The sequence below is a fragment of the Urocampus carinirostris genome, chromosome 1 (assembly GCF_059441175.1).
Source record: "Urocampus carinirostris isolate Australia breed hairy pipefish chromosome 1, RoL_Ucar_1.0, whole genome shotgun sequence".
Lineage (NCBI taxonomy): Eukaryota > Metazoa > Chordata > Actinopteri > Syngnathiformes > Syngnathidae > Urocampus > Urocampus carinirostris.
Genome location: NC_142349.1, coordinates 70,648,203 through 70,665,178, shown reverse-complemented (window position 1 = coordinate 70,665,178; position 16,976 = coordinate 70,648,203). Strand labels below are relative to the sequence as shown.

General features: G+C 39.4%; 1 protein-coding gene across 1 annotated transcript; it reads left to right on the top strand.

The window, feature by feature from the left end:
• Positions 1 to 8,028: 8,028 nt before the first annotated feature.
• LOC148376703 (C-C chemokine receptor type 5-like) lies at positions 8,029 to 13,110 on the top strand. Its single transcript, XM_088320361.1, has 2 exons — positions 8,029 to 8,127; positions 11,490 to 13,110. Exons 1-2 carry the CDS (start codon positions 8,112 to 8,114, stop codon positions 12,569 to 12,571), a joined length of 1,098 nt encoding a protein of 365 aa, XP_088176487.1. The 5' UTR covers positions 8,029 to 8,111; the 3' UTR covers positions 12,572 to 13,110.
• Positions 13,111 to 16,976: the final 3,866 nt, after the last annotated feature.

Genomic DNA, 16,976 nt, shown 5'->3' with positions numbered 1-16,976 from the left:
GTAAAATGATGCACAAAATGACTTAAAGGAAGGGGGGAATAGAACAAAAAAGAAAAAAATACCAAAATGAAAAAGTAGTGAATAGCTGAGAAAAAGGGAAACAAAAGGAAGAGAAAAAAGAAGGAAAAATTTGGAAAAAAGCCAGAGAAAAAGAAAAGAAAGAAATGTAGGAAAGAAAGTAAATAGAGAACAAAAAGAAAAAAGTAACAGCTTGGAAAAAATAAACAATGAGATTTTTTTAAAGGAATTTAAAAAAAAGAAGTAGAAAAAAACACGGAAAAAAGAAAAAAAAATTTTTTTTTGCATTCAAATAATTTCCAATTATATGAAGTGAATCTTGTTCCCAACATTGTACTTCCACTAAAAACTGTGATTAAGTACAGTTCTGTATCTTACAACCGACTAAATAAGCCCCCAAAATTGTTAATATTATGCGACAAAATATATTAGGAAATAAAGAAGATGAATTGTAAGAACAAACGACGTTTGTAGGCCGTACAAGCTTTGCAATAGTAAAGAGAAAAATAATTTTGCAACTTTTTTGTAACTTGATGTCAAGTTTTGGACATGTTTGATAATGACTCAGTTGCCACACTTGGGATTGCCGTTGCTCACTGTTGTTTCAAGCGTTGCTCACCGACTTTGTGTGAACGCTCAGACCCGTAAGGAAAATTACAGGGAACACTGATAGCGACACCATATCAACCCGTTTGTTTTCATATTGGAGGGCAGACATTTTAAAAGTTGTGTTAAGGGATCACCAATAATTTGTTGTTAGCTGAGCTTTGTGAAACATTGCCATCAAAACCGTTTCGGTTGATATCGGTTTTAGAGAGCCGAAGACTCACTCGCTAACTAAATGTAAAATCAAGCCATGTTTATTTACCACAAGGAGTCTCAAAGGTCTGCACAGACCACAGATTATTGCAAACCACAGACTATTATGACACCATCCCCTGATCTAAAACCTACACGAGGGCAAGGAAAAACTCTAAAACCTTAAGTAAAGTCACACCATGGTTATTTGTGACGCCCTTTATCACAAGGAGTCTCAAAGGGCTGCACAGACCACAGATTATTGCAAACTACAGACTATTATGACACCATCCCCTGATCTAAAACCTACACGAGGGCAAGGAAAAACTCTAAAACCTTAAGTAAAGTCACGCCATGGTTATTTGTGACGCCCTTTATCACAAGGAGTCTCAAAGGGCTGCACAGACCACAGATTATTGCAAACCGCAGACTATTTCGACACCATCCCCTGATCTAAAACCTACATGAGGGCAAGGAAAAACTCAAAACCTAACAAATGAAGTTCTCTCTTAGGTTGATTCTGCTTGTATCTGTTTGAATTATTGGACACTTGCAAAGGAGATTGCATAGTCAAGTCAGGTCAAGTCATGTTTATTTGTATAGCCCTAAATCACAAAGAGTCTCAAAGGGCTGCACAGATCAAAGACTATTGCAAACTACACACTGTTATTACACCATCCCCTGTTCTAAAACCCACATGAGGGCAAGGAAAAACTCAAAACCTCAACATAAGGTAAATGAAGAAACCTTGAGAAGGGGCCGCACATGAGGTAATCCCCCTTCCAGGATCACCAGGCTGCAATGGATGTTGCAATAACAAATAATACACAGATATTGTCAACTCGAAATATAGTTCATTTATATGCTATAGAATAGAAGTGTCTTTTAGGCCGAGATTTAAACACTTGCAGACTGAATATCAGGGGGCAGAGCATTCCACAACACCGGGGCCCGAATGGAGAATGTGCTAAATCTTGCAGATTTCTTCTTGGCTCTTGGGATCACTCGTAGACCAGTAATTTTAGAGCAAAGGCTACGAACCGGAACATAGGGGGACATTAAATCTGAAAGATATGAGGGCATGTTGGCTCACAATAAGCAGGCCATAGAGATTTCTCATCTCATTCGCTGCACTGCTTATCCTCAGTAGGGTCACGGGGGTGCTGGAGCCCATCCCAGCAATCATCGGGCAGTGGGCAGGGGACACCCTGAACTGGTTGCCAGCTAATCGCAGGGCACACAGGGACAGACAACTCGCTCATTCACACCCAGGGACAATTTGGACCAACGCTCTCATTGGAATGTGGGAGGAAACCCACGCAAGCACGGGGAGAACATACAAACTCCGCACAGGAAGTCCAGTAGCTGGATTTGAACCCATACAGGAGGTTCCCGAGACCGCAGAACTGTGCCGCACACTCGCTAACCACTGCGCCACCGTGCTGCCTGACCCAAAGTTACATCTGTTTGATAGAATTTGATAACGCTTCTATTTTTTTTAAATAGTGAAAGAAAATAAGCTAGATTTATGGGGGACCCCTTAAACCGTATATTACCGAAATTGTAAAATCATGCACAAAATAAATGATTAAAAAAAAAATCTAATCTACTAAATTATATCAGGTTTCTTTTTTCACTCTGCTACAAGATGTAGTTGTGTTGTACAAGTTATTTAATCATAGATTTTCTTTATATTAAGCAACTTTATTGTCAACTTCACGAAACTCAGGGTGTCTGAAAAATACAACCTAAAGTTAAATTAAAACACTGAATATTAAATATCATGAATATTTACAGATGTACCGTATTTTCCGCACTATAAGGCGCACCGGGTTATAGGGCGCACCCCTAAAAAAATAGTTTTTGGTCCTATATTTTCCATACATAAGGCGCACCGGATTATAAGGCGCTACAATGGGAACGTGGACAAAACAGTCAGATAGTTCAGTCAAATTTATTACCCCCTTAACATTCCGACGGCTCGCAAAGAAGCAAATACGTGTTTGTACGATGTCACCAATCACTCAAATGCATCGTTCCACATATCATTCGGAAGGTTAAAGTCTTGGGATTCAAGAAATGCCAACCATTCCTTAGTTTCTATTTTCTTTTTTGCTGGCAACTGTGTGGACAGCAAAGTAAGAATTTTATTGTGCAGGGAAACGGGGTTCTTTACTGTGCATATGACAATAAACATTTTGAATTGAATTGAGCTTAAAAATAGACTCATCACAGAAACATCAAAATCGTTCTAAAACAAGATACCGGGAAAATATAAAGCCGCATAGCTCACCTAAGTTCTCTTGCAGCCATCACGTTCAATAATGATACGTAACCATGGTTCTTCTTACAACCGTTAGTGTAGTAAATCCAGGAGAGTCAAATATTTACAAATACAGAATAGTAAAAAATGTTTTCTCTATGCCGTAGTGCAACCACACGTGTGATTTACATTCATCTTTTTCGGCCAATTGCAGGCTTTGTTTCGCCCCGTTAGCCTATGCGAGCCTGTAAATGATAAAAAGGATCCGCCCCCTTTTAGCCAATAGTGACTGATTCAAATGATGATTGACACATTGGTTAGGAAATGAAACGCCGGTATATAAATCCCAGCATACACCGCGGACTACTTTGCCTTCGGGGGAAAATCTCGTCGGCGGCTGCTTGCCTTAGATGCAAGACTTTGCGACTTAATATTGATCCATATATAAGGCGCACTGTATTATAAGACCCATGGTCAGCTTTTGAAAAAAATAAAGGCTTTTAGGTGCGGAAAATACGGTACATAAAATGTAAAATACCAAAAATTCATTATCTGCACCGCTTATCCTCAGTAGGGCCGCGAGGGTGCTGGAGCCCATCCCAGTTATCTTCGGGCAGTGGGCAGGGGACTATTTGGACCGGCCAATTAACCTGACATGCAAGTTTTTGGAATATGGAAGGAAACCGGGGTGCCTGGAGAAAGACACGGGGACAACATGCAAACTCCACAAGAAGGTTCAATCTCATGACCTCAGAACTGTGCCACGCACGCGCAAACCGCCGTGCTGCCAATGCCAAACATTTCAAAAATAATTTCAATACTCAACTAAAGTCAACAAAACAGAATCCCTGGGGAAAAAAAACTGGCTAATTGAGACTGTTAATTCACAAAAGACACATCACAGATTGAGACTGGAGTGAAGGCTTAGGTGTAAACTGCACGGTCCGCTACTGGTTTTAATAAAGAAGCCTGACTTAAGCTGTTTCTGAATGTGCCTTTTGTTATGGTTAATATATGCATCAGTGCTGTGCAGATGGAGATTCTTTGTCTTTTGTGGTTTTTCATATTTCATTCTGAAGTATTACTCAAATCTCTAGTCATTATTGCATTTCCTCAAGTGAGGAATATGTGTAGGACTCCATCCATCCATCCATTATCTGCATCCTCAGTAAGGTCGCGGGGGTGCTGGAGCCCATCCCAGCTATCTTCGGGCAGTGGGCAGGGGACACCTTGAACTGGTTGCCAGCCAGTCACATGGCACACAGGGACAGATAATTCGCTCGCTTATTGACACCTAGGGACAATTTGGACAGGCCAATTAGAATTTGAATATACCTTTATTGTCATTGTTACAACATGGGTTGAATATATTGTGACAATGAAATTGGACGTGGCACTCCAGGTCCATATTTTACAGTGAGGATAAAGAAAACAAAGAGATAAAGGAACAAAGAAGATGTTTGTACTGTCCTTGTTGCATAGGCTTTGTTTTCCTCCAGAGGGGAGTGCATGAGGGGGTGAGGGACAGACAGAGATGGCCGGATCCAACTAGATGTTTGATCTTACTTTACACACGGTCCAGTGTTTTTCCCCAATTCCTCAGTCCACGTATTGAATGGATTTGGGAAGTATAGTCCTTAAGCAAGCCCGATTAAAGTCGCCGGCGGGTGTGCAAGCTGCTGTTTATGGATAGCAGCGGGCAAGAGATTTAGCGCTATGCTAACGTTAGCATCCGGTGGAACAATTAACCTGACATGCATGTTTTTGGAATGTGGGAGGAAACCAGAGTGCCCGGAGGAAACCCACGCGAGCACAGGGAGAACATGCAAACTCCACACAGGGGGTTAGATCTCATGACCTCAGAACTGTGCAGCACACGCGCTAACCACTGTGCCGCCGTGCTGCCCATGTGTAGGACTCGAACCTGTTAAAAATAAGCATTGACTGATTGTTGTAAAGATGTCCTCAGTAAAGGTACACACTGGTAGAAAATATACAGAAATAATCTTGAATATTACTGGTTCAGTACCCAATGCGGACCTCTCTGTTCCTAGATATCTTGTAACACCTTTAAAATGTATTATTTAAGAGACCCTGTGTATCATATGACCAGTGTTTCCTCTAAGCTGCGCGCGTGCGCACTGCTCGCACATTTCCAGCGCACAAGAAAATCTAGCCAGTTCATAAAAATCAGGGCTCGAAATTACTAATTAAGAAGCGATTTAAGTCAAAGTTGCAGTGCATGAAGGTAAAAATACACGGGTTCCCCTGACGTTGTGTCCGAAATGCGGTATTTTGAAGTCAAGGTCGAAGTAGAACGAAGTTGAGTCAAGTTAGTCGAGTTTGTCGAGAACCGGCTTTTTCGGCTCGGCTCACTAAAAGGAACCGGCTCTTTCGGGTCCTGAACGGGTTGTTCAGGTTGTTTTTGCTTTTTTTAATCCCCACATGACCAAATATTATGTAAAATTATGCACAAAATGACCTAAAGGAAAGGGGGAATAGAACAAAAAAGAAAAAAATACCAAAATGAAAAAGTAGTGAAAAGCATATTGTGCTAAAATGCTAATTCCCCTTATAGAGATCAAAGCCTCACAAGTGGTATCCCCCTTTCAGAATGACCAGGGTGAATTACATTTAGCATTACAGTACACAAACATAGTAAACACTAGGTAACATGTTGAAAATTTGTCCGGAAAGTGCATGACAGCAGCGACGCCCCCAGCCTGTAAACTAGTACAGAAAGTCTATGACGGCCACGACGCAGCTTCCCATCCCTGCCAGCTGGTCCATGCAGGCGTTCACATGCTTCAGGTCAAACGCTGGTCCGCTGACTCATCTCAAATCGTCCTTCTCCTTCGTATCACCACCAGGCAGGCAGTCGGAAAAAGACAGGACAATACAGAATACGAGGTGGGCATCAATCATAAGCTTTGGAATAGAAGTGTGTCTTAAGCCTTGATTTAAAAAATGATGATGTTGGTTAAAATTCAGTTTAAAGAAAAATATGTTGAATTCATTGTAAAAGTTAAAAAAACACTATACGATCTCTTGTTAAAAGTATCTTGTTAAAATGAATGTAAAAATGTATTGTGATGGTTGATATTCTAAAATATATTTTATGTAAACTGAAAAGAAAGCTCTTTGATATGTTTTGGGCAGTCTACAACGAGCTGCCAACGAGATCAAAGCCAGCAGAGAAGCTTACCACGTGTTGTGTTGTGACTCATTCATTTGCAGGAACTGTAATAAAAACCTCATCATCCAATCCAGCATGAATGTGGATCTTTGGTGGGACAGGTACACCGCGGTTACATGCGTATCAATGGAAACTGATATTATACTTGCGAATGATATCACCTAACGTAAGCATGAAAATGCTAAAAAGAAGGGGGCCAAGTACTGAACCCTGCGGAACACCACAGGTAACACTAAAGGACTCAGATGTCATTTCACCATATTTAACACAGTGCGTCCTATCTGAGAGGTAGGTTCTGAACCCTAAGAGGACGATTCCTGAGAGACCAATCCGTTTTTCCAACAGTGTCAAAGGCAGCAACAGTGATGAAGTGCCGGTAGAAGATAATTTGTTACCTTAACCAGGGCTGTCTGAGTAGAGTGATTAGCCCTAAAACATGATTGCATAGATTCAAAAAGATTATTCTCGGATATAAAATCATTCAGCTTCTACAACTTTCTCAAGTATAGTAAATTCCGGACTATAAGGCGCACCTGATTATAAGCCGCACCCACCGGATTTTGAGAGGAAAACCGAGTGGCTATACAAACCGCACCAGTATATTAGCCGCATGCGCCAATATTAAATAATGGTTCTATATCCTTTGTCATTTATCCATTATCTATCAATTCATGATATGTTTCAAAGACATTGGGCCGAGACACTTACTCCCAGCTAAGGGACTGAGTCAAGGTCCTGGCCAAAGGGCCAAGAAGCTATAAGTACAAATGCACCGTTCCCGGAAGTACTGCAATACCGTGCCAATACTTGGAGTGGACAGAGCAAGCTACTTATCATTTGATGCAGACCTGCAGAGTCGGGGTACCCGTTGAAAGTAATCCAAGGAAAAAAAGTGTATATTTCCAAAGGTAAGGGTGGGAAAAATATATATCCACTATTGTCTCCCGCGTTCACAAACACTCACCTTTACCCGTCCCCAGTTCCTATCAGCCCGCGTTTGCTCCGCCCCTTCTTTCTTATTCGCCCGTGAAAATCAGCATAAGTGTCTTAAATAAATACAAATAAATACATTACAAAAATATACAGTTGCAAATACATATTATACATGGTTACACATATTTACAAAGAAAGACGGTACTCCGAGAGAGTTTTCAAAGCTTTAATAATAATATTATAACTTTCATCCCAAACCGTACCTGTGAAGGGTAGCAAAACGCTACTAGCGACACGCTTGCAACTCCTTAAACAGCTCTATTAAAAATACATACCGTACTTGTAGTAAGCACGGTGAACCGCCCTCATCTTCCTCCTTATAACTGACGCTATCAAAGGCGTCTTTCTCGCCATCTGAAAGAAACTTTGTCATACAGACAGTTTTTGCATGAACTAAGAAGTTGAAGTCGATGCACCTGTTCCACCGATCTAAATCATAAGCGGCCGTTAGAAAAATTACATATATTGGCCGCTTCACTGGATAAGCCGCAGGGCTGAACATTTGGGAAAAAAGTAGCGGCTTATAGTCCGGAATTTACGGTACTTTAGAAATCAACAGTAGAGTGAAAGTCAAAGAATTTCTCTACGTGGGAATATATACACCAACCCAAAGAAATCTATACCATATGAAGTCTTTTGGGTTCAAGTTCTACAATTTGTTTCCCTTTGTGTACAAACGAGAACTTGTCATGCTCATCATTTTTACCTGACGTTGCACTTTCACACACCAGTCACAGTATGTCCACATCGCCGACAAGTGCCGGAACTCTCTGATTTCCAAGTCTCCGTTTTCTTTCGTCGACTCCAGTACTTCTTGGTGGACGCAGTTTTTGTAAGCCTCCTATGAAAAACGCAACCGGTGAGTAAATAGATTGACTTTTCTCATTGATTCATTTCGGTATTTAAAAGATAACAGGCTGTATTTTCCTGGATGCTCGTTGAGTGCTATTGTTTTCTGAAGACACAAGGAAATGAAATGATCTTTATTTCTATAGCGCTTTTCAAGTCAAGACTTCCCAAAGCGCTTTACAATGTGCTCCACATTTCCCAATAGCGGCCGTGCAGCCATGTAAGGCGCTAACCTGCTTATTGGGGGTATTAGGGGTTCAGTGTCTTACCCAAGGACATTTCGACATGTAACACGGAGGAGCTGGGATTCGAACTGCGATCTCTTGATCCCAAGACGAGCGCTCTACCTCCTGAGCCACTTGATATCAATCCTGTCTGTCTGGTTGTTTAATATCGGTTTCCAGTTCCGTTCCCGTCTCGTTTGTCCTGTTTAATTTCGATATCCTGTTTTGATGTCAATCCTGTCCGTCCCGTCCTGTTCGTTATCTACCCCATCTGTCCAATATCTGCTCGGGCAATTGGTATCAATCTCGAAGGCCTCTGGCTTCTTATCATTCCACGCCAGACTGCTGCCTAACATGCATGACTCCCCATTTCCCGTAAAATAAAAGGCTTGTGTGAGAAATGTCACGCATTTGGGTCCTGATCCCGTTCTGAATTTCCATATATATATATATATATATATATATATATATATATATATATATATATATATATATATCTCATCTCTCATCTCATCAGCCGTACCGCTTATCCTCATTAGGGTCGCGGGGGGGCTGGAGCCCATCCCAGCCATCTCCGGGCAGTGGGCAGGGGACACCCTGAACTGGTTTCCAGCCAATCGCAGGGCACACAGGGACAGACAACGCATTCGCTCATTCACACCTAGGGACAATTTGGACCGACCAATTCACCTGAAATGCATGTTTTTGGAACGTGGGAGGAAACCGGAGTGCCCGGAGGAAACCCACGCAAGCACGGGGAGAACATACAAACTCCGCACAGGAAGTCTGGAGCTGGATTTGAACCCACGACAGGTTCCCATGACATGAACTGTGCCGCACAAGCGCTAACCACTGCGCCGCCGTGCTGCTATATATATATATATATATATATATATATATATATATATATATATATATATATATATATTTATATTTATATATATGTAACCGCGGTGTACGTGTCCCACCAAAGATCCACATTCACGCTGGACTGGATGATGAGGTTTTTATTATTACAGTTTCTGCAAATGGATGAGTCACAACATTAGCTTTTCTGCTGGCTTTGATCTCTTTGATCTCATTGCAGTTCTCTCTGGTAAGACTGCCAACATAACATATCAAAGAGCTTTCTTTTCACTTTTCATAAAATACATTTTAGAATATCGCAATACATTTTTACATCTTTACATTTTAACAAGATACTTTTAACAAGAGATCGTATAGTGGATTTTTAACGTTTACAATGAATTCAACATATTTTTCTTTAGTCTGAATTTTAACCAACATCATCCTTTTTTAATGTATATGAGAAAATAGAAATAAAAACAATAATGAGTATAAAAACGGGTACAATTTACCTGCAAATGGATGAGTCACAACATTAGCTTTTCTGCTGGCTTTGATCTCTTTGATCTCTACAAGGGGAATTCATATTTAGTAAAACAGAAACAAAACGAAACTAAACCTAAACAGCTTGACAATATCAATCACATTACTGTGCATGTTGAGAGATTTGTCAGCTGGGGTTATAATGTTTCAAATTAACTTCTTTTGTGGAGCACCAAAAAATGTGTCTTACCATTGCAGTTCTCTCTGGTAAGACTGCCAACAAACCCCGCCTCCCAGTCACATGTCAGAAGCCAAAACCAAACCCCACCCCATACCAGCAGATGGCACTGTTGGACTCATCATTGCAGGACATTTACCAAAAACTATACACATATTTCAACAGGAATTTCAATAAAACAAAAGTTATTATTACACCCGTTACATATATATATATATACACCGGGAGATAGAAACCAATGCAAATAAGCTAACGTGTTCCAAACCCCGGTACCCCAGATAAAAACACTAAAATACAAAAGAAGTATATAGTAAGGACTGTTTTTGTGTAAAAATGTCATGTCCAGCGAGGACAGCAGAGAAAATAATCGGGACTACACTTCCCTCCATTCAGGACATTGGCCAGAAGCGCTGCCTATCCCATGCTAAGAACATTATCGGGGACCCCTCTCACCCCCATCATGGACTGTTCACTCTGCTAGCCTCTGGGAAGAGGTACTGCAGTGTGCGGTGCAGGACCACCAGGTTCCGCAGTAGTCTAGTCCCCCTGGCCATTAGACTGTTAAATGGTCAATCTAACATATAGTTAACCTAAATCTTAACGGCTGCTAATCTGACTTTTTGCACTACTGGCAGTTCTTTATAGCTTGCCACTCCTTGCACATTTGCTCTCTGCACTATTGTACTTACAGCGTTATTGTTACAGTGTTAATGTTACTGTTTACCTGACTTGTTAACCTGAATGCCCATTTTGCACATCTGGTTAGCTACTCCTCTTGCACTATCGGCACTATGGTAAAATACTATACGTAGCCATAATACAATACAACTTTTACTTATATCTGTACATTCAAGGAAACTGTGCTGGTCAGATGTATCGACATTTCGTTCTGTATACACGTGTACTAGAATGACAATAAAGTAGATCTGAATCTGAATCTGAATCTGAATTTGGACCGGCCAATTCACCTGAAATGCATGTCTTTGGAACGTGGGAGGAAACCGGAGTGCCCGGAGGAAACCCACGCAAGCACGGGGAGAACATACAAACTTCGCACAGGAAGTCTGGAGCTGGATTTGAACCCACGACAGGTTCCCATGACATGAACTGTGCCGCACAAGCGCTAACCACTGCGCCGCCGTGCTGCCCAGTGAATATCTTTTGCATTAAATGTAATTTGTATTCAATCGTATAAAATCCTTTAAACTTTAAATGATCCTGGAAAAATCGGGGTGAGAAAGTCATCTACGGAGGGTACACTTACATCTGCTGTTGTGAATAAACCTGCCCCCGTGCGAAATTGCAGACTACTTGATTATTTTCTTTTCTTCTCTCTCAAAAAACGATATATATATTATTAGGTGAATATAGATTGGTCAATAGAGTCAGGTAACTAATTTGAACATTTTGGTAAACGGTTGGTACATTTTTATAGCTAACACTATCAAAATAAGGAACTGGCATCATATGAAATCTTCACATTTTTCCAGTATCAAACGAACTTATCTTTGCACCATTTACTGTGCATATTTTCTTCCACAAGTTTACAGTAAATCTCTTGGAATTTCTCTATGCTTTTAGGACACACCATGGCCATGGTCGATGACCCCTTTGCTGACATCTGGGACCTTCTGGCTAACGTGACATACAACCCAGATGATGTGGAGAGTGACACCGTCAAAAACTGTCGAAAGTCCAACGTCAATAACTTCGGCTCCAAATTCAACCCGGCTTTCTGCTACGTTAATTTCCTCCTGAGTTACCTGGGCAACGGTCTGGTTCTGTACATCATCTACAAGTACGAGAAGCTCAACACGGTCACCAACATCTTCCTGGTCCATCTGGTCTTCTCCAACATCTTGTTTGCCACCAGTCTCCCATTTTGGGCTACGTATCATTTATCGGAGTGGATTTTCGGTGAAGTTCTGTGTAAATTGGTCAGCAGCGCTTACTTCATCGGGTTCTACAGCTCCATCCTTTTCCTCACGCTCATGACTTTTGACCGATACCTGGCTGTGGTCCATGCCGTGGCGGCTTCCAACGTCCGAAAAAGAAACTACGCGTTCATATCTTCTGCTGTGGTTTGGTGCATCAGTATCCTAGCCAGTGTGAAAGAGTTGGTGTTCCTCAAGGTTTGGGAGAGTCCTTTCAATGGGTTGGTGTGTGAAGAGTCTGGATATTCTGAAGGTACCATGGCCTTCTGGCGTCTGGTCACTTACTATCAACAGTTCCTGGTTTTCTTCCTCGTCCCCCTGCTGATGGTCAGTTACTGCTACGTTAGCATCACAGTCCGCATCCTCTCCACCCGAATGAAGGAGAAATGTCGCACCATCAAGCTCATATTCTTCATCATCTTAACCTTCTTCATCTGCTGGACCCCCTACAATGTCGTCGTTCTCCTCCAAGCCATCCAGAGCTCCAGTCGGGATGTCGATTGCTCCGACTCAGACAAGTTGGACTATGCGTTGTTTGTGACCCGGAATGTGGCCTACCTCTACTGTTGCATTAGTCCGGTTTTCTACACTTTTGTGGGGAAGAAGTTCCAGGGTCACTTTAAGAGGATGCTGGCCAAGAGATTCCCTTGTCTGAGGAGACGCATGAGTCTCAGCAGCATGAGCACACGCTCCACATCTCAGAAGACGCCGCATTCCGAGTATGAGTGACGAAGGATTTTATACAATTGACTATAAAGGATTTTATACGATTGAATACAAGTTACATTTATTGAGTGCAATGACGATTTTCACCGAGTAGGCTATAGCTCAATGACAGGTCACGCCGTTCCAAATGCAAAATATTTTGACTAGGGAATTTTGATAACGGGACTCTGACGGAGTCAAGAAATACTAAAAAAGTAATACTGCAGTAATATTTTAAAATTACTAAAATCGTATAAAAACTACTGTCATGTTACAGAAATACCATAGATATACAACAAAAAATATTCCATCAAAACACCACAAAATACTAAAGAAATACTACAGATACGCAACAAAAACTCAACTATGGAAGTACAGTACTACAAAATATGTCATAAATAGTACAAAAATACTAAAAAAGTAATACTGCAGTAATATCACAAAATTACTTGGATCATGTAAAAACTACTGTAATACTACAAAATACTACAAAAACACTATGAAAATACTACAAAATACTACTGCAAAACTACTACAAAAATAAAACTACAGTGATGCTACCAAAAAACAACAAAAATCTGACTCAAGAAATACTAAAGTAATACTGCGGTAATATTTTAAAATTACTAAAATCGTATAAAAACTACTGTCATGTTACAGAAATACCATAGATATACAACAAAAAATATTCCATCAAAACACCACAAAATACTAAAGAAATACTACAGATACGCAACAAAAACTCAACTATGGAAGTACAGTACTACAAAATATGTCATAAATAGTACAAAAATACTAAAAAAGTAATACTGCAGTAATATCACAAAATTACTTCAATCATGTAAAAACGACTGTAATACTACAAAATACTACAAAAACACTATGAAAATACTACAAAATACTACTGCAAAACTACTACAAAAATAAAACTGCAGTGATGCTACCAAAAAACAACAAAAATCTGACTCAAGAAATACTAAAGTAATACTGCAGTAATATTTTAAAATGACTAAAATCGTATAAAAACTACTGTCATGTTACAGAAATACCACAGATATACAACAAAAAATATTCCATCAAAACACCACAAAATACTAAAGAAATACTACAGATACGCAACAAAAACTCAACTATGGAAGTACAGTACTACAAAATATGTCATAAATAGTACAAAAATACTAAAAAAGTAATACTGCAGTAATATTTTAAAATTACTAAAATCGTATAAAAACGACTGTCATGTTACAGAAATACCATAGATATACAACAAAAAATATTCCATCAAAACACCACAAAATACTAAAGAAATACTACAGATATGCAACAAAAACTCAACTATGGAAGTACAGTACTACAAAATATGTCATAAATAGTACAAAAATACTAAAAAAGTAATACTGCAGTAATATCACAAAATTACTTCAATCATGTAAAAACGACTGTAATACTACAAAATACTACAAAAACACTATGAAAATACTACAAAATACTACTGCAAAACTACTACAAAAATAAAACTGCAGTGATGCTACCAAAAAACAACAAAAATCTGACTCAAGAAATACTAAAGTAATACTGCAGTAATATTTTAAAATGACTAAAATCGTATAAAAACTACTGTCATGTTACAGAAATACCACAGATATACAACAAAAAATATTCCATCAAAACACCACAAAATACTAAAGAAATACTACAGATACGCAACAAAAACTCAACTATGGAAGTACAGTACTACAAAATATGTCATAAATAGTACAAAAATACTAAAAAAGTAATACTGCAGTAATATCACAAAATTACTTGGATCATGTAAAAACGACTGTAATACTACAAAATACTACAAAAACACTATGAAAATACTACAAAATACTACTGCAAAACTACTACAAAAATAAAACTACAGTGATGCTACCAAAAAACAACAAAAATCTGACTCAAGAAATACTAAAGTAATACTGCAGTAATATTTTAAAATTACTAAAATCGTATAAAAACTACTGTCATGTTACAGAAATACCATAGATATACAACAAAAAATATTCCATCAAAACACCACAAAATACTAAAGAAATACTACAGATACGCAACAAAAACTCAACTATGGAAGTACAGTACTACAAAATATGTCATAAATAGTACAAAAATACTAAAAAAGTAATACTGCAGTAATATCACAAAATTACTTCAATCATGTAAAAACGACTGTAATACTACAAAATACTACAAAAACACTATGAAAATACTACAAAATACTACTGCAAAACTACTACAAAAATAAAACTACAGTGATGCTACCAAAAAACAACAAAAATCTGACTCAAGAAATACTAAAGTAATACTGCAGTAATATTATAAAATTACTAAAATCGTATAAAAACTACTGTCATGTTACAGAAATACCATAGATATACAACAAAAAATGTTCTATCAAAAATACTAACAAATATACTAATAACAAAATACTATAGAAATACTACAGATATGCAACAAATACTGAACTATGGAAGTACAGTACTACAAAATATGTCATAAATAGTACAAAAATCCTAAAAAAGTAATACTGCAGTAATATCACAAAATTACTGCAATCACAAAAAAAACTACTGTAATGCTACAAAATACTACAAAGATACTACTACAAAAACACGACAAAAATAAAACTACAGTGATGCTACCAAAAAACAACAACAAAAATCTGACTCAAGAAATACTAAAAAAGTAATACTGCAGTAATATTTTAATATTACTAAAATCGTATAAAAACTACTGAAATGTTACAGAAATACCACAGATATACAACAAAAAATATTCAAAACACCACAAAAATACTACAGAAATACTACAGATACCGGTATACACCGACTATCACGAAACAGCAAATCAATCAATTCAAACGAGTTCGCCGCGGTAGCCTCTATCTCGGTATCGTTTTTTTCGTTGCAAACGAAGTAGGCTATAGTTCAATGACAGGTCACGCCGTTCCAAATGCAGAATATTTTGACTAGGGAATTTTGATAACGGGACTCTGACGGAGGACGGCAGGCGATGTTTTGAGGACAAGGCCCTGATGACGTAGAAACGCTCGGTGTTGTTTTGAGTTTTCCAGACATCGCGAGGGGGGGGGGCTTCCTTGGCACGCCCATGGGAGGAGTCCAGACGCCATCTTGCGGGGAGACGTGGGCCAAGAGCTAGAGGACTTGAAGAGAAGGCTCGCCAGAGACTCCAACGACACTAATTCGACTATTTCGGCCAGTTTCCATGGAGTACACTTAGTTAAATTGCAAACAGTACATTTTAATATTTAATTCCCAACTATGAAATAGATATGTAACGGCAATTGTGATGACAGTTGAACTCGGTATTATACTGCATTTTAGACATAGTACTACATAGAAGGATTAGAAATACGTATTAAGAAGCGAAGAAACTGAACATGGGGAAAAGCCCAGTGTCTTTGTGATTTTCAATAAAGTTAACTTTGTAATATTTTGTCGTGTCCAGCATGGTCGCCGTGGCGACCGGCTGGCCCCGCCCCCTGGGCACGGCTGCAGTAGATCAGCTAATTTGCGTGTGTGCTACTTAAGGGTGGGTTGTGGGTTTTGCGGGTGCTGGCTCATTGCATTTTCTGTCTGCATTTCCCGTTCTGTTTTGCTCTGTCCTGTTTTGTTTGAGTCGGAAGAAACCTGTGTTTGCACGTTTTTTGTTAAAGCCTGTTTGTTCTGTCTTGTCCCTGAGTTTTGGACGACTTTTATTTTGGTAAATAAAAGTTTTGATCGTCAACGCAATTGAGTTCTCCCTTCCTGCCTCCTGCCTCCGTTCTGGTCCGGTCCCACGTGACATTTTTGCCCAATTGCACAGCCTTCGGAGCGAGCCTATTATGAGTTCTAGGTCTTGGGTTGGTTTTCTGGGAATCTACTGCTCTTCCTGGTAACTTCTCTGGCATGTATCAATAAAAATATACTAAAAAAACAGGTTCATTCTGGTTGGTCATGAAGGATTTTATACATTTAACTATAAAGGATTTTATACGATTGAATACAAATTACATTTAAAGCAAAAGATATTCACTGACTGGGCTGTGGTGCGAGGTCAGGGCACCCTGGTGGAAAATGTTGTTTACAGGAACGGCGGGAACGGGACCTACGGCTGATGAGATAATCAGCACATCTAGACGCTGTTGACGCAGAAAAGCCCTGATGACGTAGAAACGCTCGGTGTTGTTTTGAGTACCCCAGACATCGGGACGCTCTTCTACGGGGGCTTCCTTGGCGCGCCCATGGGAGGAGTCGGCACGTCACTATGCGGGGTGTTAGGAATTAATATTATAAAATGTACCGTTTACCAAATTGTTCGAATTAGTTGTCTGACTCCATTTACCAAACACCACCTAACAATGCGTGCTCGTTTCTTTTTGTGAAAAAAACGG